Source organism: Neopsephotus bourkii, unplaced genomic scaffold (genome assembly GCF_033783945.1).
Source record: "Neopsephotus bourkii isolate Nb327-2 ecotype Australia unplaced genomic scaffold, CSIRO-AGI_Nbou_v1 NB_1735, whole genome shotgun sequence".
NCBI classification, from domain to species: domain Eukaryota; kingdom Metazoa; phylum Chordata; class Aves; order Psittaciformes; family Psittacidae; genus Neopsephotus; species Neopsephotus bourkii.
The window spans coordinates 347511-371672 of NW_026902209.1; the positions used below are offsets into that span (position 1 = coordinate 347511).

The 24162-nt window shown below is 48.8% G+C and overlaps 1 protein-coding gene across 2 annotated transcripts in view; it reads right to left on the reverse strand.

The window, feature by feature from the left end:
- INPP5A (inositol polyphosphate-5-phosphatase A) overlaps window positions 1–24162 on the reverse strand; it is a 206314-nt gene that overhangs the window by 136022 nt on the left and 46130 nt on the right. For both annotated transcript variants that reach the window (XM_061376768.1, XM_061376767.1), the window contains exons 2-4: window positions 20006–20047; window positions 10060–10160; window positions 7899–7986 (exon numbers count right to left, since the gene is read on the reverse strand). In XM_061376768.1, coding sequence (XP_061232752.1) covers window positions 7899–7986; window positions 10060–10160; window positions 20006–20047 — 231 coding nt within the window. The remainder of the gene's footprint in view (window positions 1–7898; window positions 7987–10059; window positions 10161–20005; window positions 20048–24162) is intronic.

Here is a 24162-nt window from a genome sequence, read left to right on the forward strand (position 1 = left end):
TCAGTCTCCCCTCGGGCAGGTTCAAGCCATTCCCCTTGGCCTGTCCCTACAGGCCCTTGTCCCAAGCCCCTCTCCAGGTTTCCTGCAGCCCCTTTAGGCACTGGAGCTGCTCTCAGGTCTCCCCTTCAGGAGCCTTCTCTTCTCCAGGCTGCCCCAGCCCAGCTCTCTCAGCCTGTCAGATCCTGAGCTGAAACACCGATACCAGAGACTGCCAAGGCTCAGTGCTGTACAAGCACCGGGCGTCACGCACTCAAAGGCAGCTGCGGGTACCAACCACCACAGCATGTCCAGCCATGAAGGACAGGCACAGGCAAGTAAAGAAGAAAAAGAAAAAAAGACTTGTCTTGGCCTCATTTTTCCAGCAGGAACTCCAAAAGCCCGCATTTAACGTTCACAAGCCCGGAAACAGTGGATTTCCCCTTGTGCTCGGTTAACTTCAGTCTGTGATTCAATTTCAAATGTTTCACCTGATTTTTACATCCCTAGGTTCCTATAAAACCAGGTCAGACCCATTCTGGACACACAATCTCACTTTTTCTATAACCATGCAGTTGTGCATGACTGCACTAGGACATTCTGCAGGTAACAGCCCCAGAAAATGCAAGCCCATATAAATCATACACCTGTAGCTGGTACAAGCAAGACAGTGATTCCAGGTATAAGGAACCTGCTGTATCACCAGTTTCCTCAGCACTAACACACTTGTGAACAGGGATTGAGCTGGGACTGCACTACTGGGCTGCTCGTCTGTGAGATTTGTTTTGTGCCTACTCCTGCCCTTGCAGTTACCCAGCAGTGAACAGGTGGAAGGTAAGGCACGAAATTCCTCACAGCAAGAACTCCACAGACAGCTTCTGGCCTTGCTTCAGAAATGCGCAGGAAAAAAGACAAGTCAACACTGTAGGAAGGCAGTGCTGAGGCAACATCCTCCTGATCCCATTTCCTACCCAGAAGAGAAAGTACCCAACGGCTGACACAGTTCCCTAGGAAACTAACTGGGAGATCTCATGGTTTCAGGTGGTTGTGAATACATGTCCATGTCACAAAATGTCAGTGCTTGTCTAACTGTTTTTCCCATGACCTTGTCAGGAGCAGTGGGGTGAACTTCTGCATCCCCCAGCTCACCTCATAAACTTGCTCTTTTAGACTAAATAAAGGTAGAAGCTAATGAAGAGGTCAAACTTTGGGACAACCGACATGTTTTCCAACTGGTTTTATTCCTTCTCACCTGGGAAGTGGAATTAGCAGGGAGTCAAAGGTAAAAAAGCACCTAAGTAGCGAGAGCCCTCATGAAACGAAGTCTCCAGAGGCTCACCATGCTTCTCACAGGAGGGCCTCCCAGGCATCCTCTGGCAGCCCATGGAGCGACACACGTTCCTGTGGCCCAAGTGCCAGGAGACAAATCCCAGAGAACTCACACAACAACATGTGTTTGAAAGGTTGTTGCACATTGAAAACGTTCAAACTGCCTCATTTCTGGAAAGAGAAGTTTTTGTGTGTGCTCCTTTGAAGCGAGGCTGTGGATTTGTCTGTCCTAGGAGACTGTTCCCTGGAGGAACCTCAGGAGTTGATTTCAGGAGAGCCTGCACAGGCAGGTGACACCCCCGGCTCCTCCTGCAAACAGCCTGGCCCCACATACCCCTCAGGCACAGCACCTCTGGTGCCACCCTCTCAGAGCAGAAGTGAAGTCCTGCTTCTGCCTGGGCAGAGCTTTCAAGGACATCGTTACAAACTCAGTTCACTGGCACAGGGTGCCCAAGGAAGCTGTGGCTGCCCCATCCCTGGCAGTGCTCAAGGCCAGGTTGGACACAGGGGCTTGGAGCAAGCTGCTTTAGTGGGAGGGGTCCCTGCCCGTGGCAGGGGTTGGAGCTGGAGGAGCTTTGAGGTCCCTTCCAACACAGACCAGGCTGGGATTGAACGATACACAAAAATTCCAAGAAAAGGAAAGGAGGGAAGAAAGGAGAAGGTAGAAACAGTCTCCTGAAATCAGCAGAATCAAAATCAAGCTAAGGCTACAGTAAAGGCTAAGCCTGGCAAGAAAACCTCCATCATGTCCCGCTGGGCAGAGGGCCACACGGATCTGCGGGCACAAAGGTAAGCCCATGACCAGCACCCCCGTGCACCAGCGCTCCTTCCCTTCGCCTTCCCAGAGCCCGGAGAGCTGCACCCGTCTCCCCCCGCCGCGTGCTGCGCTGTGAGCTCCCCCCCCGCGGGCGGCGGCTGCACCGTGCGCGCACATCACCGGCGCATCCCTCCGTGCCCCCGCCCAGGCCGGCGGGTCCGGCCGCGGAGCAGGCTCAGCAGCGCAGGCTCAGCAGCGCAGGCTGGTGCTTCAGCTCCACCTGCTGGGGACACGATGGCTAATGGAGACTCGGGCCAGAGCTCATCAGGCATGTGAATCCCCTCAGTATTCCATTCAATTATGTCGCGCTTCCTAAATCATCTCTTTTATTTAACAAACCTCCCAGTCGCAGCTAATAAGCTCAGGAGAATCAGGGCACACCATTCATTTCTGGGAACAGGCTGATATTTTCTAAGAGCCATTAATAACGATGACAGGATTTATGTATAAGATAAATTCATTTCAATTTCCTTTTTCAATTAATGGCCAATTATTCGAACTCAGCTCAACCAAAAATATTACTCAAGTATCATTAATCTAACAAAAATTAACTTTACTATTCTCCCAGTAATGAGCAGATATAATTTTAAGATAAAATAACACACTTGAATAAGCATTCTGGGGGCCACTGCTCAGCAGTGGAGCCCTCCCAGCCATGCTGCCTTAGGTTACTGGTATTAAGGATAATGACATGAGCAAAGGCCACCCAGTGCTTTACCTTCCTTAACTCAAGAGCCATTTTATATCAAAAAACTGCTGGTTCAATGTGCATGGAGTCAAGCAAAAACAATCAGGGAAAACACCTCAGCCTCCGTAACGCAATCACCGATGTGGCAGGGGGTGGGAGAAGAAAGCCTGTTAGAAAGTGGACTGTTACCTGCTGCATCCTCCATTAATAACCTCTCTTTGACATTTCCTGGGTGGCTGTTTAAGGGAAGTTTCATTTCAATAATTACCCCACAAAGCTTGAACCTTAGAGGGCAGCAGCCATGTGAGTGTAGCACCCTCTCCCCTTTCCTTTTATTTCTATTAGCAGTGCAAAGCAATATCTGCAGTTTATGATGCTGCTGTTGCTTAAACACATCTTCCTGATGTCAGGAACGCTAGTTTTGAGAGTATCTTGCTTAAATCTGCTCTGTAATGAACTAATTCCAGTGCAACACATCCTCACTAGGAGGAGAAACATGGAACTTGAAGTTCAGAGATAGAGCCTAACTTTTTTTCATTGCAAGGTTACCTGTGGGGCTGAGCAAGAGACAGGGAACTGAGGAATCTCTTCATCTTTAAAGAATAAATCTATTCTAAGCAGCAAAGCAACTCCTGCTCTGCAGATCCTCTGCAACCCAGCCACGTGCTGCAGCCACCTCAGAGCTCTGAACAGACTCCCTAAAGCCTTGTGGCACAAGCACTGGTTTGCCACGAGCCCATGGCACCTGACTTACTGCAAGGAAGCGTATCTCTCAACCTTCTGAAACCACAACAGGTACGTTTAAGCTGTGCAGGGGCTGCTTCTGCTTTCTTTTAACAAAGAGAAGAAAAAAACAATATAAAACCTTAATTCCTGTGCAGCACTGGCACAGGGTGCCCAGAGAAGCTGTGGCTGGCCCATCCCTGGCAGTGCTCAAGGCCAGGTTGGACACAGGGGCTTGGAGCAAGCTGCTCTAGAGGAAGGTGTCCCTGCCCATGGCAGGGGTTGGAGCTGGAGGAGCTTTGAGGTCCCTTCCAACACAAACCATTCTGTGCGTCTATAAATTGAGTATTTCAGAAAATCAGTAACTGCAGAGAACCAAACAAAATGAGCTTCGATCCAATTACAAGAAAAAATGTCACTGATTATACTGACATGTTTTCATATAGAAATTATTCTTGATTTGATGAAAACATCAATTTATTTCTGGCTGCTAGTCAGCTTCAGTATGAATGCTCTTGTTTCAGAATAAAAGCACCTCACTCATAATTAACTTAAGCTACCTGAGAAGTATCAACAGGTAAAAATAGTTGGGTTTGATGAACTTCTGAGTAACTCTTCACATAGAAAAATCAAGATTTATAATTTACCCTTTACATGAAATATACCAAGTACAGGAAAATTAATAGATAATGTAAATGCTAGGACATTGGAAACAGTCAATACCACTGCAGAGACCTGCCTGATTAAGTCCACTGGGTGTACTCACAAATGAATAGAACAACTGTTCTGAATTTCTCAGCTTCTCTAACTTTTACTTATTTTGGTCATTTTCACTAATAATACATTCTCCAACAGAAACTAAGATCTACTACATTACATTTTATAAGGTAATGTATTTATAATTTACTAACATCTTCTAGATTACATTTTGTATCCTGGTTTTAAAGAGCAGAACTTTAAAAAGCACTGCCAAGCCATTAGAGTACCTGGACACTTCTGGCTCGCACACGAGTCCGTTTGTCCACACCAGTTTGCCATCAGTATTTCCAGTTATAACTGGAACAGATCAGAGCTGCCTGCTTAGTTAATCTGAAGCTTCTGGGAAGCCATCATTATGCCTGCAAAGGTTGTCACCCACAAGCCTCATTCATAACTGTTGGGAGCTCTTAACTTCGGCGCTGTCATCTTCCCGAGCAGATGAGCATTAGCTCTAATGTAGCAGCTTTCTGCCAAGAGATTAATCTTCAGCTGGGTTTTACATTCTGCAGAGCTGTGCAGCTCTGAAGCGTGAGGTGAGCCGCATCCCTGTGCTCCTGTGTGCTGCCCCGCGTGCCTGCCAAGCCTCTGCTGCTCCAAACACCTGGCCTGGAGGAGAGCCTTTGGACCTGCCTCTGCCTCCCAACCCCTCCCTTGGAGGCCATAAGCTGAGCACTCCAGCAGGACCAGAGAGACCTGCTGCGAGCTGCCCAAGGGCCAGCAGCATCCCACAAGCCCCCCTCACCCCATGGGCTGCGGTTTAGTTTGGGTGCATTGTTTGAGAAGTTTTGAGCACAATGAATCCTACGTGGCTCCATCCTCTCACCTACAGCAAAATGAGACCAATCAACTGATCCACAGTTTGCTCCCTGGTCACGACACCTCCCGCTCTCCCCACACAACTCCCAAACCAGTCTGTTCTACACCAGATTTGGTATACACAGCCATAAATGACAAATGCCTGCTATTAACCTTTATTTGTGTTTTGGATGATGCAAAATGAACTGGTTTGATCCTTAATACACAGTAAATTACTAAAGTTTTTAAAACCAAATCACTCCATGAGAGACACCTCGTTAACACATTGGTTTTTTCATATCTCAACACTTGTGAGAAATAGAACCCCTGAGTCCCTGGTTGCCTTGAATGGGAACAGAAATGCTGCATGCTGAAGGGACAGGCTACTGTCATTCCTAACACAGCCAAGCTAAGGAACTACGGGCAGTGAAGCCTGATGTAGCTTTGCAGGAGCCAAGCCAAGGAAAGCTTGGGGAAGTGCTGCCAAAACTGCCAGAAAAGGGGGTATAAGAGGAGCAGGGGTGAACATTGGTCAAACTGCAACTACGTGGGCTTCTCTGTTTCTGAGGAAAATAGCATTATGCAGCAATATATGTGATACATGTTTATACTTCAAAGACAGAGAGGTAATTATCACAGGCTACCATCTGCTGCCAATTCCATGCCTTAGAAGGGATGGAAAGAAGCCCACAGAAGTTAAAGAACTTTGCAATCAAACAGAACTAATGAGGAAACAAGGAGATGCATAACATCCTGTGAGCCAAACCTCGCTGGAGAGGAGACTGAAACTTTACCCTAAATGGCCACAGGAGCGTGGTGAAATCCCTGCCCAGACAGTCATCCACCACAGCCTCATACACACAGAGGCTGGACAGAGGAGCTGAAGAGCTGCCAGTACAAATCACGTGTAAAAAACCCTTTCTATGAACGTCTGATGCACAACAGGAGTCTCAGAACTGTGTCTGAAGAGGGCCAGCATTAAGTGCCAACAAGTAGACTATAAGAAGTTAAAAGCTTGAGAGGCTCAACATGAATGTGCATCCTCTCCTTTCTAGGTTTTCCTGCCCTAGTTCCAAGCCATTACTACTACTAGTTTAACACAGGAAGGTAAAAAATATTCCTCTAGCACACAGCATTTAAATCATCGCTCATCTTCTGGCTTTTCCCTTTTCCAGCTCTAAACAGAAAAAAAACAGAAACATCATTCTGTAAGTCATCCCCATCTTTTCATTACGCTCTTACAAGCTCTGAGGCAAGAACTGGACGCCAGAACACCCCTGCTGCCTTCACTGTGGTTGTACATGAGGACAAAGTTACCATCTCTCTCTCAGTCCTTTCCCACCATCTATGCCTGCAAGGATCACTTTCCATCTTGAGCCACAGCACTGCAATGGCAGCTCATTTCTAGTCTGCCCACCACCACCTCTAAATCCTCCTGTCTGCTCCTTCCCAGAAAGGGAGCCCCCTCTCTGCTGCACACATCTTACCAGCACAGTGGTACCACATTCATCCTTACTTCCCAGTAACTTTGTTGTTTGTTCATTCTATCAGCAGCTTTACTGGTAGAGGAAGTGCTATTTACAAACAGTCCATGCAGGGCTATGACAGACACCTTGACAAACCAGGAAAGCCTTGCCTTGTAAATACAGGCTGAGTAGAAGAAGGTGTGCAAAGTAACAGTTATGATGCAAAAAGGAGAATGACAAAGGTGGGTGGGGAATACTGCAAGAAAACACGGTGCCTAGAAAATAATGCCAGCATGTGAAACAAGAAACCACACTGTTGCTTGAACCAGGAACTTTGCAAAGTGGAGACAAACAGCACATGCTCTGTGTCTAGGATTGGTGTCAACATCTTACAGGAATCTTTTTTATCCACCATAGTGGCATCAAAACCGAATGAGTCTCATGTTAAATAACTTCGTACGATAAATTACTGCGGCCAACGTTTCTAAGTTACAGATATTTAGTTACAGGTTGCATTGCACTCTATACTGTTTCCCACATGAAGATCATGGATGATTACCCTTTTGCCCCATCATCACAGGTAAGTCTGGCCCAGAAGGGGCCTCTGGAGGTTACCCAGCCTGAGCCTCTGCTGAAAGCAAATCTGGTCATGCAGAGCCCCTAGCAGACCCTCTCCCTGCATCAGGCCAGCAGCACAGCTCACACTGGGGAGCCCAGGCCAGAGGAAGCCTGTGAGCAGCACCCTGGGGAGAAGGCCGCTGCTGTCCTGGGAGGCCGGCACATGTCACTGGCTCACCTCTAAAGAGTCTGCTTTCCTGCACAGTCTCACAGACATCACCTGAACAACCAGCAGACCTGTTCGCACATTGCACAGTCCCTGCAGCAATGGCTAACCCTAACCCTAACCCACTTCTGCTCTGCTTCACACAGGCAGCTCCACACACCCTGAGCTCTAGAGGTTGGTCACCCAAGTCTTGAGCATGCTCCAAGCCCTGTGACGCGCTCCACACGCTCCAGAGCCAGCACCTCCCACACTATCGGTCAATAACGTGCTGTCTTGAATGGAAGGTGGTTCTGACCCACCAAGAAGTTAGTTGTTGGAGGAAAAAGAAACCCTAAACAATAGTTTTAAACAAAAGAAACGACTTTCTGTGCGCTGTGATGCTCATTTTAGAATGGACGCACAGCTGTGAAACCAGCGTTTTACACATCCTGCAAAGCAAACAGCCTCGGCAAAGACACGATCCCCACTGTGATGGGAACAGCTCCACCCCGACAATGCACAACCCCAAACGGTTTAACAGAAGAAATTCACCAGGTGTTGAAGCTGTGAAATGAAATTTACCGTAAAATGTTCCTGTGACTTGTAGTTCTCATCCAGGTAAACTCGAGCTCGGTTGTAGTCCTTCATCGCATCACTCGATAACAGTTCTCTAGAAGAGAAAGAAGAGTTTGAAAGTATAAAGGGAGATTCAGAGACTCTACACTGCTTCAGCGCATTCTCCCTCCTGTACGGTGCCCAGCGCCCCCCCAGGAACCACGGCCCTTCACCTCAGTGTGGCAGGGACTTGCGGGACCGCAGCTCCCCGTGGTGCAGCTCCCACCCCGCCGGCGCTGGGCTGACCGCCCCGGCTGTCCCTGCAGCGGGAGTCACGGCGCTCCTCAGTGCCGCGGAGCACCCAACGCTCCGAGGGCCACAGCGCTCCACAGACCCGGGCGGTTCACGCTGAAGGCCGCGGTCCGCACTCCAGACCGTCACTGCCTTCCCCCAGGCCGGTGGGACCCCCATAGCCCGGCCCGGCCCGGCCCCGCTGCCCGGGGCAAGGCTCGTCCTCGGCAGGGCGCGCCGCCGCCAGCAGGGGGCGCTGCCGCACCGCCGCTCCCTGCAGCTCCGGCACCTGCCGAGCACCGACCGGACCGGGCCGGGTCGGGACGAGCGCTGCCACGGGGGTGCCCCGGGTCCGGTCTGGCTCTGCCCCGGCCGTGCCCCGGGTCCGGTCCGGCTCTGCCCTGGCCGTGCTCCGGCACAGGGGGCCGCTTTACGGAGGTTACTGCAGTTACCAGAAGCGTCTCGAGCAGGACGGGCCCCGCTGAGAACTGACAATTCAGCGCATCCGCACCTCCTGGCTGCCCCATGGACAGAAACAACCTCACCGGTTTGAGATGTGCTTCAGGCTGAGCAGCCGAGCTGCAGCGCTGAGCGCCGCGCCCTGACCGGCTGCGGGGTGCCCATGAGCTGTGCCCCACATCACCCCCACCGCACCGCACCGCACCGCACCGCACCGCCTGCCCCGAGCCGAGCCCCGCTGTCACTGAGCCGCCAGGACGCGCCCCGCTGGCAGGCGCTGGGCTCACAACAGCAGCCTGGCGGCGGAGCCTCGGTGCTCTCACGCTCAACACAAGATCAGCAACTGTGGCTGCCCCATCCCTGGCAGTGCTCAAGGCCAGGTTGGACGCAGGGGCTTGGAGCAAGCTGCTCCAGTGGAAGGGGTCCCTGCCCGCGGCAGGGGTTGGAGCTGGGTGAGATTTAAGGTCCCTTCCAACACAAACCATCCTCTGATTCTACAATAATAAGCCTCATCTCAGAGATGACACCAAGCCAGATACATATTTTGTATCTTGCACAATTATCTTGCCAGGCCATGGCCAAAAGAGCCTTTTATTACTTTTTCTGATTTCTTAACAAACATAAAGCAGAAACACTTGGCTAGTCACTTCCCTCTTGAAGGTCATATAACACACTGGAGTTGAAAAAGACTTAAAACTTTTACAACTTTACATGTCTAATGACTTTGACTTAGAATGATATACACATTACATACTCCTGCTTGACAGTTACTTACTGCATTGGGTTTGTGTGACAAGGTTTTGGTAGCAGCGAGGGGAGTTACAGGGGTGGCTTCTGTGAGAAGCTGCTAGAAGCTTCTCCTGCATCCAGTGGAGCCAATGCCAGCCAGCCCCATGATGGAGCTGCCACCAGGCAAGGCTGAGCCCATCAGCAATGGTGGGAGTGCCTCTGGAATAATGTATATATGGAAAGGGAAAAGCTACTGCACAGCAGCAACTGCAGTGGAAAGAGGAGTGAGAAGATGCGAGAGGAACAGCTCTGCAGACCCCACGGTCACTGCGGCAGGAGGTGCTTCAGGGGCCAGAGCAGAGGTTCCCCTGCAGCACAGGGTGCAGACCATGGAGGGCAGGCTGTGCCCCGGTGGCATGGCAGGGGAGGAGTGTGAGGAGGCCTCCCCAGAGGAGGAAGGAGCGGTGGGGGGAGGCGTTTTAAGATTTGGGTTTATTTCTCATTATCCTACTCTGATTTGATTGCCAGAAAATTAAACCGATTTTCCCCAGTTGAGTCTGTTTCACCAGTGATGGGAACTGCTGAAGGAGCTCCCAGTCCTGGTCTCGACCCATGAGCCTTTCCTTGTGGTCCCTCCCCTGCCCAGCTGAGGAAGGCAGTGACGGAGCAGCTTTGGGGGCACTGTCCAGGGTCAACCCTCCACACTTACTTCACAAACTTGTCCACGTGAGACATGGAAGCTTCGTAGTTTTTTCCTCCAAATTCCTGACAGTGCAGAGCCATGAAGTGGGGCTTGTGTGCATGTACAACCTGGAACAGACGGATGAACGAGTATTAACCGAGTTGTATCCACAGCTATTATCACACAAGTGACAAATCCAGACATGCTATGTCTGAGGACTATCAGCTGTCACCTGAGCAGTAACAGCAGAACAGTCAGCAGCAATTAGAGAAGCATCATTTGTTATGCACATGAAAGACTCCTGATACACAGTAATTGTATCTAGTATTTTTAGCTTATATTTTCTTTTTTTAAGCTATGAATTAGTTCCCTGGCATTTAAAACAAACTCTTCCAGCTCACCTCAGAGAGGACCTAACACCATGGCGATGATCAAAACATTTGCCTGTCTGGGAGCTGGGACTGAGTTCCAACCGAGTTCAAAACACCTGAATTCATTCATTAAGTGTCTGATTTTTTTCACGTTTAGAAAGTATCTGGCATTAGCTCATGGCAGAATGCTCATCAGCTTTCACATCAGATGGGGTCATTTGTGGAGTACCTTATTTACAGAAACATCTAGGTAAATCACACACATACTACAGTATATATACACATGTATCTAATGCAGGAGGCATATAAATCCATCGCGCTATTTCAACTGTTAGTCCTGCCTAATGCGAGTATCTTAAATACTAAAGTCAGCACCAGGATGCAATTACCACACTAAAACCCCTGCAACATATGCTTTTTGAGTTAAGCATCAAATCAAATAGACAGTATTTGTAAATTTGTATTTGAGTAAATTTGACAGTATTTGTAAGCTTTAAACACACATTCAGTGGTATTCTGTCCTAATAACTTTTCTCTGCATTACCTACACTGAGCATTGCAAACAACACATCTAAAAAGGTCTCCCTGTTAGGATACTGAGTCCTACAACTTGTATTTCATGTCTTATCATCATCTTGTGAATGAATGGACGCAAGCCTCAGAACTATTTGCATTTTTAAAAAGGATAACTTAAAAGGATAAATTAAAGTCCAGAATAACCGGGTACCACACGGGGTAGGAACCCATTAAGAAGCTGCTGTACAAGTTCCTGTTAGCTGTGACTGGGTGGCACTTGGCTCTCCCCACCACCACAGGGGCCATGCTGACCCTGTGGCCATTCCCAGGAGGAACAGCCTGGTTTCCACAAGCTGCTTCAGGAAGAATAAGGAATGGACTCCTCTCTCTTCAGGCTTTGGTGCTGCAGGGACAGGGCTTGCTATGGGGGGACACAACATCCTCTTCCCCCCTCTTGTGCTGGGGATGGCAGCAGACAGATGTGCAGGAGATGGGCATGGTTACTGGGAGAGCAGTAACCTCAGCACACGTGATGCAGAGTAACTGTAAAAATAACAGGGATAGCCCTGCTTCTGTGCTCGTTTCTTGCTGCTGGTACCCTGCAGCTCTGACAAGGGACACACACAGGAAACCTTTGCAGTCGTGCTTTTAATCATGCAAATCAATAGTGACCAAGATTCCTGTAAAAAGGTCTCTTAAAATGCTTCTTCTAAGCCAGGGTAGAGAGAAACTGTCATTTGATCTGAGGACAGAGCACACAATTCCTCACCCTGACCACACCGATTCTCATTAGAAAATCAAGCTCAAAGGCAATGAATTCAAGATTAGCAAAACCTGAAATGCAGCATCTTGCCATGGAGCGCAAGGCAAAGTATGATCCACCCTGCTCTTCACGGGCACCTCCTCCTCACAGCAAGTGCCCCACAGCCCGCAAGCAGCGGGTGGCAGTGCCTGTCCCAGCTGGGGGGGCTCCCTGGAGCACGCGTCCCATGTGCCCGTCCAGCACAAAAGGGGCAGTCAACGCCCTGGTCCTGCCACTGGCCAGTGGCTCATCCTGTCCTGGGGACTCCTTTGGACAAGTCTCTTCAACAGAGATGGGAGCCGGCACCCGAGAGAGAACACACTGTTCATGACCACCAGAGCCAGCAGGAGCACACAGATCCCACAGTGAAGGCAGCACGTCACAGCATGTCTATCCTAAGACAGGTTAGACTCGCAAAGAGGGGAAAACGGCTGCTGGTTCCCAAGTGACTTCAGCCAAGTCACTTCCTCTTCTGTACTTCAGCTTCCCCATCATCGAAACAAATCTTGACACCGACCTGCTCGGTGAAGCATTCTGAGCTCAGCCACCAACAAGTGTTAGTTACTATATAAAGGAAAAAAGTAAATATTTCTCCCACATCCGCCCTCGTGGATCTTTGTGAGCTTGAGTCAGCTCAATAGTGCCAGTGTCTAACTGTGATCCACAGCTTTCCTGCTTTAAAACCAGGCTGTCACCAGCAAGAACTGGGAATGAGCTGGAGCAGGACCCAATGGCAAGTCCAACTGGGGGTTGGGGGGTGGATGGACATGGACTACAGAACAGATGGCTAAAAAACATAAAGAAAACGCAATAAATTCCACCCGGCTGGGACATGAGCATCCTTTGACTTTGATACTTGAAGTAACTCTGAAAGCTTATGTTAATACCAGCTGATTTGATAGATTTACACTTAAGATAAAGCTTTGCTGCAGAAGTTTTTGCTTGTGTATCTTGTCCAACACCAGACAGACCCTGCACAGGACACACATCTGAAGGGGTTCTGAACACAAAAAGCAGGTTTTGGCTACAACTACCAACATTCAGGGGAATTTCCAGAGAGGCCTAAAAGTCTACTTGACTTTTTCAGCAAGAACTGTTGAACAAAAAGCTAAGAGCTGCACTAAGCTGTGGAAACCAAAGTCCAAGACCAGCTCCTCTATGTTCAAAGGTGTTAAACTCTGATGAGCCACAGCAGTGGGATGGGCACCCAAGCGTCCATTGGTGATCAACTAATAATCAAGCATCTTCATGAAGTTTAACCTGTTGGATCATTTTCTTCACTATCTTGGAGATAAATATTAACCAAACACAGCCTGTGCAGTCAAACTTGTAACAGAGTTCATTTGTGGTCCCTAATAACATGTAGTCCCAACTCTCCGTGTGCTTTATTGCTCCAAATCAGTTTTGGCTTCCAAGTTCTGATCTTATCTACTTGGATAGCTCTATGAAATTGCCATAATTAGGAAGCACTTGCAACCGTTTGATCTTGCAGAGCAAACATACCCAACTCTTACTGCTTCAAAGCAACAACATCCAGAACTGCTTATTGCAAACACAGCAAAACCGTGCTGTGTTGTGTTGCTCACTCAAACTGCTACAGTTTGTTTCAGTAAGCTCCCTCCTTACACAGCTAATGGAACTAATAACTGATAAGACAAAATAAAACAAACGGTTTCAAAGAAGAGCTAGGCAGAAGCTCTCCCACATCTCTGACTGATGAGTAACAGGGAGCCTCGAACTGGGAGTCCTGCCTGGACGAAACTCTGACAGCAACTTAGAGAAAACACTCCAGGCGCTGCACTGAGCTGCAGGGCACAGGTTGTTTGCATTCGAATCCTTCAGAGCTTGATCACAGCAGGTATTAAAGAAGAATAAAGTTATATGTCATTTTTTAATGAGGAAGCAGCACTGGCTTAGCAGCAGTGAGAGGCCTTTGTGGCTTTCCTTGCAGGTTAAACCACAAAAACATACCTGAATATTAGTTACATCCTCTCAGATAATAAATACCCTCCAACTAAGACCAAGTGGCTCTGCTTCATTACCTTTTACAAGTTTTCTATGGTTATGAAAGAACAAATAGTACATAATAATGAGTAATGAATACTTCAGAGTAGAAAACTCACAGTTGCCAGAGGCTAAAGATCACACAAACACTGAATTTGCATCTACAGCAGCACAACGTGTTTACAAAGTTGGGCATTATCCTCAATTTCTGGACAAAAAAACAGTGCACAGGAAGCCTGGACTGGAGCTTGGTTTGGGATACAGGTAACTGAGCAAGATGCTCCAACACAGGAAAGCACAAATATAAAACTGGTGAATCCCTGAAGCTGGCCTCTGCCCACTCCTCAGGTCCTTGTCTCTTTGGACACGGGATAGGATGGATGATAACACCCATGCTGAGGGGTGCCTGAGCCCAGCATGAAGGGCTCTCCTGCATGGCCCTCACTGCCAGGTGTGGGTGCAGGGTACATCAGACAAACACAAACCCCAACAACCCGACCTGACGTGAAGGTCCCATCTGAGAGAGGCCCAAGATCTCACGTCCCAAGGCTTGCTGGGTCTGCGCAGGGTGTTTATCAGCCCTTCTAGTTAGACAGGTTTAAGGCCACTAAAATAACTAAACAAATTCCTCTGAGTGGCTGGGGTTTGGTTTGTTTTTCTTCTCCTTTCTTTAAGGAGGCTAATAACACACACTCTTCCCATGCAGCAGCACCAAGATGACCTTTAGCTTTTAGGTAAACTTTTAACTTCTGTATTACTACAAATAGAGGCTCTAAACACTCTCAAACACATTAAGCAGCATGGAAAACTGCACTGGGGGGAGTGATGAAATCACCCTCTGCCTCCACATTTTCATCTGAAGTGACTGTCTGCCAGGAATGCTACACAAAAGGGTTGTTGCTAAAGTTAGCCAAGAGTCTGAAAAGCTGCAGGCGCTGAACTCTTCCCACCCCAAACCCCAGGCATGATGCAGCTGAGGAGAGTACAAGGGATGGGGAAGGAAGGGGTGAGAGGGAGAAACCCAGTAACAGTCCATCCCATGGGCCCCCTACAGCCCTTGCAAACAGCTCTTTGTTTGCTCTTGAAACTTCTTGTTCCCTCTATTTTTGTCCCGCAAGCTGACTTTAAGGCTGTGAGCCTAGACAGAGGCACTCCACACACCTGGGGTGAGCAAGACACCCATTTGCATGTTCTGTGAATGCTCTGTTTGCATAAATCGAGTTCATAAAATCCTCCAGTTTCCTGTGGAGCACCAAACTGCTCCCATCACACACAGAACGCTCCAAACCACCATTTTCATAATCTGTTTTCTCTCTCCTCAGCACAGCCACTTTCCCTCCTTGTTTCCAAGGTGTGCTTTTGATTAAGACAGTTTCTACTGAAAAGAGGATGGGAGTCTAAACTAAAATAGTGAAGACCCAAGTTACCAGTAACTACTCAGTACAAAAGAGGAGGTGCAATCCCCAGCACTAGGACTTCACTGAATCCTGTGTCCCTGTAAGGTAGCTTTCCTCCATTCACTGATTTCACAGAACCCCAGCCTGGTTTGGGTTGGAAAGGACCTTAAATCTCCTCCAGCTCCAACCCCTGCCACGGGCAGGGACCCCTTCCACTGGAGCAGCTTGCTCCAAGCCCCTGTGTCCAACCTGGCCTTGAGCACTGCCAGGGATGGGGCAGCCACAGCTTCTCTGGGCACCCTGTGCCAGCGCCTCAGCACCCTCACAGGGAAGAGCTTCTGCCTAAGAGCTCAGCTCAGTCTCCCCTTGGGCAGGTTCAAGCCATTCCCCTTGGCCTGTCCCTACAGGCCCTTGTCCCAAGCCCCTCTCCAGGTTTCCTGCAGCCCCTTTAGGCACTGGAGCTGCTCTAAGATTTCCCCTTCAGGAGCCTTCCCTTTCCCATGACACAACACACTGGCTTGCAGGGCTTATCTGGAGTCCAGCCGATTTTTGTTTGTTTCTACAAACAGTGGTTTTGCACAAATCCCGTTTTCTGCTTTGAACACCAGACACTGGAACAAACCCTGCCCACCATGGGGACACTGGAACAAACCCTGCCCACCATGGGGACACTGGAACAAACCCTGCCCACCATGGGGACACTGGGACAAACCCTGCCCACCATGGGGACACTGGGACAAACCCTGCCCACCATGGGGACACTGGAACAAACCCTGCCCACCATGGGGACACTGGGACAAACCCTGCCCACCATGGGGACACTGGAACAAACTCTGCCCACTGTGCAGCCGCAGGACATCTTTCCAACCCCAGTAACCATCCTGCTGCCCTCTGCAAAACACTCACACATTTCCCCAGCTCAGACCAAAGTGTCTGAGGTGCAGAGGTGCTCCAGAACACACCGACCACCTCGTGCCTCTCACTCCATGCCCACATGGTCGGTGCAAGTGCAGGTCACCCCAGAGCCAGAAGGCAGCAGCCAAGAGCTCTGACAGGGCCACCATTCACTGCATGGGCAAGAGAGAACAACCTCCCCAGCAAAGACACTCCTGAGAGAGAATTGTCTTCTCTTAACCACATCTGTGTGGTATTTAAGTGATTTTTAGCAAAATAATGGCTCCTTCCCTAAACATGAAGCCCAGTAGGTTGGATAACTTCTCATAGATATTTTATCAGAGAATCATAGAATCAAGTAGGTTGGAAAAGACCTTTAAGGTCACGAAGTCCAGCCATTCCCCAGCACTGCCCAGGCCACCACTAACCCATGGCACTGAGGGCCTCAGCTACACGGTGTGTGAACACTTGCAGCAGGGATGCTGATTCCACCACCCCTCATCCTCAGGCAGTATTCCCTGTCTTCAGGGACATTTAGCTTCCAACCACAGCTTCTGTTCTACCTTATTTTTAACCATGGAAAAAATAACTGAGTCTTTTGTAAAACCACTGAGACATCATTCCCACACCTTCCGAAGATGCTGGTGGCCTCCAGCCTGTTCTGAGCAGCCAGTTACCAGGGCTGCCACAAGCATCAACTGAGCAAGCGCCATCAGCTGCCTGCACAACATACCTGCAATACGGGACTGTCTTATGCCAGAGTCTAAACCGAACCAGAAGAGCCTGCAAATCCACAACATTTAAAGTAACTGGCAGTGCTGCCACAGAGATTACCAAGATTCTTAATGAGCAAATGCCTTGATGAAAGAGGAGACTCAGAGGCACTCCCGGCTGCCTTGCTCACATTCACTAAGTACAGAATTAGTGCAGTGGTGCTAAGTGGGGAGGCCAGAAGACTATAAAAGGAAAAAACCTGGGCCAATTCTCAGCCATATTTCAAGACAGCAAGCTCATAAAGCTCAGCTTGTGGACATGAATTGAACCCAACTCTCCAGGTCCCTACAGAGCAGGTACTTTCCTGGCCTCACAGAGGAAAGCTGAAAACACAGATCTGAGGAATCCCAGTGCACACACATCACAAATTCACATACTCTGCTCCTTCCGAAGGTGTCACTAAACAACAATAGATGCTCAGAAGATGCTACACCTTCAGGCTATCACCACTTTAGCCTGCACCAAGGCAGAGGCAGCAGCTTGGGCAGGTTAGGTCTCACCTTTGAGGTGGCCATCACATGAGCAAACGTGTTCATCACGCACTACCTCTGGGAGGGGGACAGAGGACAGGGAGGAAAGGAGGAGCATGGAGGAGAGCGGACATCCGTTTGTTTCTGCTTCACAGGTGATGTAAACCACTCTGAAGTTGCTGTTGTATTCACAGGAGCAGGAACATGGTGCTTCTCAGTCACATGGTGGATGTGTTTGGTGATCCCATGTTTTAATCAGGTGATGTATTTGATCAGTTTGTTGAGCATTCAGGGACAGAGGGATGGATTTTTCAGAGGCCTTTTCTCATTCCTAAGGCACCTCACTACTAGAGCACTACCAGAGATGCTGACTTTCTACTACCCCTGCTTGCAAAAGCTTGCTGGCTTCAAGCCTTCTCGTTTATTTACATGCAATGAGAACACAACACCTATGGCTGATACCACACGCAAAGTGTTACAAAGCCCCAAGATGAACACCATGCATTCACCCATCAGATCAAATGGAAAAAGCAGAGCAGGGATCAGGAAAAGCTGCGCTATAAATTCAGCAATGGGAAACAAGCAAGTGTCCAAGATCCAGGCTGCTCTTTCCTCCTAGGAGCCTGTTGTCAGCACTGCCCCAAGGCCGCCGCTGTTCCAGTGCTACATGACATGCCTGGGAAAGGCCCCGTCAGCCCCGGCTCTGGGGAGCACGCCAAAAACCAGGACCTATAAATATCTGGAACCGAGCTCAGCTGAACTCCTCCTTCATTTTGTTTTACTTTTCCTTGGGGGAAGAGCAGCCAGGAAGAGTGAACTGGTACAAAGCCACCCAGTACCGGATAGTTCGGTCCATTCGAAACCACCAAGTCAGCCGTCACCCAAAGAGCAGGTGCCACGTGGACAAGACCAGAGACCAGTGAATCCAAGGAAACCAGATCAGACAAACCAACATGTCTCAGCTGCATCAACTGTGCTGTCAGCAAAAGCTGTATGGGCTGCCACACTGTAAGTTGTCATTAAAAACAGCCCTGAAAGATTGTTTTAAACATTTTTCCCTGTTTGTATTTCTTGGACAAACTCTTTAATTTAACAGCATTGGATTTTCCATATTTTTCCTGTTAATAATGTGGGATATCTGCAGATCAATGGTTTAAAAATTTTAATATGTGACATTTGGATGTTATTTTAGTCCCTCCATATGCTACTGCATTCTCAGAAACACATACAGCATCTACATCCATGAAAATGCAGAAAAAAGTGACTCGAATTTCCACATCAGAGCCATTAAAATCCCTTACTTTAATTTATTGGAACTTCAAAACCAGCCACCAAAAAGCTCCTTCATTGATCTGCTCTCTGTTGTCCACTCAGAGACACCTTTCCATCCTGTGGTTGATCTCTAGAAACATTCTACTGTGTTTGCTTTCTGTGGAGGTGGTTCTGAGCGTAGCACGAGACCCGGCTCTCGGGAGCTGCACTGATACAGCGACGTGCGCAAACTGGGTTCCTCAGGAGGATGGAAAACACTCGCGGTCTGCGGTTTCCCTGGGTTTCAGTTCATGAAGAGTCATTTTCCATCCCTCCTCGTGAGCTGCGCTTTGCAGAGGCCTTGCACAAAGCTGCCAGGACTCAAACCCTGAACTATACAGCCTGTGGAGCTGTTGTGTGTGCTGGGTGCTGCGGGGATGGGGCCAGAGCAGCTCTTCCCAGGAGCTCTTATCAGGTTTTATTCCACTTCCTACTGTGTTGTGAGCACACGGAACCAGCTGTCCTGCTGCCGGCTGCAGGGAGGAAAAGGGTTCAAGGCTGCTGGACAGCCCAGTTCCTCCCAGCACGCCCCGCGCTGCCCGTCACCCCCAGAGGACTCACCACCCTTTGCTTCCTTAATTCTGGTTTTCCTTTCAAATGCAGCTTTCTCTGATGGCAGCGGCATACAGGGACAGTGGACACGGCAAAATCACCACAGCTGAGGGATGGGGTCAGGTCTACTCTAGCTCCACTATCGCTGGTCCAGACCACACACTTGACAGCCACATGGGAGTGTCACTGGATCATCTGCTTCCTATTCGGACATTCATATACACAATATTAACTGCACCAAAGACAGCCTATGTCCAGTTACACGCTCTGGTGCTTGCTCTAGGATACTATTGCTGCTGCTCATTTGTTCCCCCTCCTCTTCCTGTTTTCCACAAACTATTTGGAAGTGTTTCCGCAGCACTGACCCTGCTTTGTAAAGAAGTGAACATGGCCCAAGTCTCCCCGATAAAGATGCAGAAATAAGGAACATGATGGAGAGAAATATGCAGTGACCTAAATCAAATAAAATCAAAACAAGCAAGAAAAGACCTCTATTTGTTTGTATTCACAGGAAGAGTTTTCCCTGAAGATATGGAAAAGGCTTAAACCAGGACTGGCTGAGCAAGCAGCGCTTGAACATCACATGCTTCCAGCAGTAATCAATCAACATGCATGAAGCAAACCAAACAGATGAATCATGTGTGAAGCTGACAGACAGTGAAGAACGTGAGACTGGTTCCTGCATCTCAGGCGTCTGCAAATCCTTCAATTTGCCATATTCTCTATCATTGCAATAGAGGTCAGAGGCTGCACTAGGCTCCTGGGTTTGACTATAAACTAGTTTGTGACTTCAGCTTCACAAAGCAAAACACCTCGACATTGTTCATTACACCAATAAACAAGCGTGCACAGAGCTCCATGGGAAACAAAGCTTCATCTTACCTGGTAAAATTCCCGAAGCCAATTCTTCTGGAGATTTTCCGGCTGAAAAACAAAACCAAACCAATACATTAACAATAGGAGAAATGTACTTGAATACCAATATCCTGATACTGGAAACAGTATTTTGTAATAGTACCCCATGCCTGGCAGTGCTCAAGGGCAGGCTGGACAGGGCTTGGAGCAAGCTGCTCTAGTGAAAGGTGTCCCTGCCCCTGGCAGGGGTTGGAACTGGAGGAGCTTTAAGCTCCCTTCCAACACAAACCAGGCTGGGATTCTGGCTTTCCTTAGTGCATTCAAGCGGGGAGTTTTTTCCACAAATAAAGAAAATAAAGCATAGACACTAGGATATTCCTCCATGAGCACCAATGACAAACCTCTGCTTTTAGTTTCTGAGTCCCCTCTCCTCAGATTTTCGCTAAGAAAGTACATTTTGTACCTGGCTTCACAACATTCACACACATACACGACTGTCAAGTAATTAAATCAATGGCCTCGATACATACTGAAATATGTGCTTTTAGATGTACGCGTTCATTGCTGTACATGACCTGCTGGTACCACATCTTGCAATCTGAGCTTCCAGCTACATGGCTTTACTTCTAATGACTTGGCCTTGAGCAACAACCATGCTTCTGTGAGATGCTCAAGCACATCAGAGCAAGGATAAAGTGGGAGAAGCATCTCCAGATTGCCCCAGAAGTTATGAAAACTGAAGCAGCAAAAATACATGAAGTACAAAGTTCTGCCCTTTCAGAACCACAGCCCACCCCAGATACGGATCTGGAGGAGATAAATCCACACACGTTAAATGTACAGCTACAAGAGAAACATTAGTTGAGTTCTATCTTCAACAACACTGCTTCTGGACAATTTTTGCATCATAGTGGGGAATAAAACCCAAATCAGGCTTTTCTCTCAGCAGCAGCTGGAAACTCAGGATCTGCGGGAGGCAGCAAAACGTGTTGAACTGAAAACCAGAGCGATGCCTCAACATCCTCCCTTTAGTAACAGTCGTGACACCAGCTGCCTGTGGCAAATATACAGACATGGAATTCCTGCTTTGCTCTATTTCCCACCAAGTGTGTTAATTTCAAGTAGTTGGATACAACTTTAAGCTTAATCATTTCCACTGACTCTCGTTGCTTGGAGAATTGCCCATAGGTGGCTGCGCACATCTGCAAAGAGTAAAAGTAAGATTTTTCTCTGCAAACCTACGGAAGTCCTGCAGCTCCTGAGCCTACAAAGTCTACAGAAGCTTTCTGAGAGCTGAGGGAGAAAAAGCACCATGTTTGTCCCTTGCTCTCTGCCACCTCCCTTCTGTTGGTCACTCCTTGACGATTCCAGAATTCAGACGTTACTGGTCACAAAGGTGAAGTTTTCACTCCTTCAACCAACCCCTGTCCCAGTGATGGGCTCTCTCAGTATCTCCTATGGACGCTGCTGCCGGGGCAGGGGATGGGTGAGCCTGAGCAGTGGCTCCTTGCTCCATGCCTGAAGCCAACCAGGATGGAACTTGGCTTGAGAGTTGGCTTCAGTTTGGGACAAACCATCCAGGGCCCCCACACCTCCCCTGGCCAGCCCAGCTCCCAGCCACAACAGGGAAGCTGCAACATGGATCAAAACTGAAGGCAGCCAGGCAGCGACAAAGAGATGCTCTCAAAATGACATCCCATTAACTGCTTATTTAACAACTTAACTCATCTCCTACTCATCCTGAGCATACCAACAAAACTCACTGAGCAACAGTAAGGACTGTTGCTTTCATAAAGCAGCAACAGCAAAACAATCAAACTAGGATTTACAGGAGACTTCTAATGTGGAGTTACAAAGACAGCACAGGATTGACTGGTTTGGGGTTTTTCTATCACGCTACAAACCAGATCTGAAATGGGAACATGATTTTGAAAGGCCAGATTCAAACTATGAATAACACAAGATCTTGGGGATTGCAAAATTAACATTTTCTGGTAGGTACAGAAACGCAATAAGCAAGCCCCGTGTTGGGCACAAGCAGACGTGAGCAGGGCTGTGTATCTGTGTTCAGAACACAGCGTGGCCTTACTCACTAAGTAACAGGTAATTTTATGTTACAAACTACACCCCCAACCCCCTCTCTTCTCTGTTTTATTTCTACCGGTTGGAAGATGTCCTGGGGTCCATCTATGTTTTGAGAATGGCAGAAGTCACTTAGTTCTGGAAAGCCTCTGAAAACAAAGCCCACTTCAGCCCCTATTTACAGACAGGAGCTAAATGACAAGGGATACAAGATCCCAAAGAATTCAAACCTGGGCTTGGGGGAATGCACCCGAGCACAGGGCTCTGCACTGAGAGCCTCAACCAGTTTCAGACAGAATCTATGTTAAACATAAGATTTTTATTGAGCAGGTTTTGAGCTTTTCAGTTCAAGCACAGTGCAAAGCTGTGACTAAGGGTAGCACCAGCCACTGGTGATAACGTGCACTGGCTGCAGCTTTGTAAGGGAGAAAGAACTGCTACCGATCAGAATATGTGAAGTTATTTATACTTGAGGAACCCCAGGGGAGAAAACAAAGCACACCCTTGCTTTTGTTTTTAAACACTACTGCAAGTGGTAGAAGTTTCCCCCTTTGCTACATGACTAAATGGAAACATTGTGAGGTTGAACAGGAAAACCACTGGTACATCAGAAGGAAGCTGACAAGAGGGCTCCAGGCCCCCAGTCCCCAGCTCCTTGAGGCTGGGTTTGAGCCATCAGATCAGATACTGAAGAACTGGAGCCCAAAGCGAGCAGCGACAGCAGCACTGGACCAGCAGCCTGCGGGGGCTCCTTACAGCACAGGGACCCAAGGCCATGACCCAACTCTCCTACGAGTCCCGACCGCCTCCCAGCGCAGCACCCGAGGCCAAGGCCCGGTACCAGGAGGAGCAGTGATTCCACTCCCCAGAGGGGATGAGCGGTTATGGATTTTGCTTCCTGGGCTCCCAGTCCTCCTGATGCCCCGGGACATGGCCTGTGGCAAGTGCCAAGGGCACACAGCTGGACTTCACAGCAATACACCACCATCAGAACGCCAGCTAATGCGGACTCAGACTGCAGCAGCAGGAATTGGTGAACAGGAGTGCAAACCCAGCTGGTCCTACACTTGGACATGTAGTGGGGATCACTGGACTATTCTCTGTCCTGAAGCAGCAGGAATTGCTGAACAGGAGTGCAAACCCAGCTGGTCCTACACTTGGACATGTAGTGGGGATCACTGGACTATTCTCTGTCCTGAAGCAGCAGGAATTGCTGAACAGGAGTGCAAACCCAGCTGGTCCTAGCTCTTACACTTGGACATGTAGGGGGGATCACTGGACTGTTCTCTGTCCTGAAGCAGCAGGAATTGCTGAACAGGAGTGCAAACCCAGCTGGTCCTAGCTCTTACACTTGGACATGTAGGGGGGATCACTGGACTGTTCTCTGTCCTGAAGCAGCAGGAATTGCTGAACAGGAGTGCAAACCCAGCTGGTCCTACACTTGGACATGTAGTGGGGATCACTGGACTATTCTCTGTCCTGAAGCAGCAGGAATTGCTGAACAGGAGTGCAAACCCAGCTGGTCCTAGCTCTTACACTTGGACATGTAGGGGGGATCACTGGACTGTTCTCTGTCCTGAAGCAGCAGGAATTGCTGAACAGGAGTGCAAACCCAGCTGGTCCTAGCTCTTACACTTGGACATGTAGGGGGGATCACTGGACTGTTCTCTGTCCTGAAGCAGCAGGAATTGCTGAACAGGAGTGCAAACCCAGCTGGTCCTACACTTGGACATGTAGTGGGGATCACTGGACTATTCTCTGTCCTGAAGCAGCAGGAATTGCTGAACAGGAGTGCAAACCCAGCTGGTCCTAGCTCTTACACTTGGACATGTAGGGGGGATCACTGGACTGTTCTCTGTCCTGAAGCAGCAGGAACTGGTGAACAGGAGTGCAAACCCAGCTGGTCCTAGCTCTTACACTTGGACATGTAGTGGGGATCACTGGACTGTTCTCTGTCCTGTGGCCCTGCAAGATGAGTCACAACAGAAAGCCAACAACACGTTTGCTCTGCCTCCACTACCCAGCCTGGGATGAGATGGGCAACACTACTGACATGTCTCCATGACAGCTTCGAGATGTTCGGATAACAGATATGTGCAGAG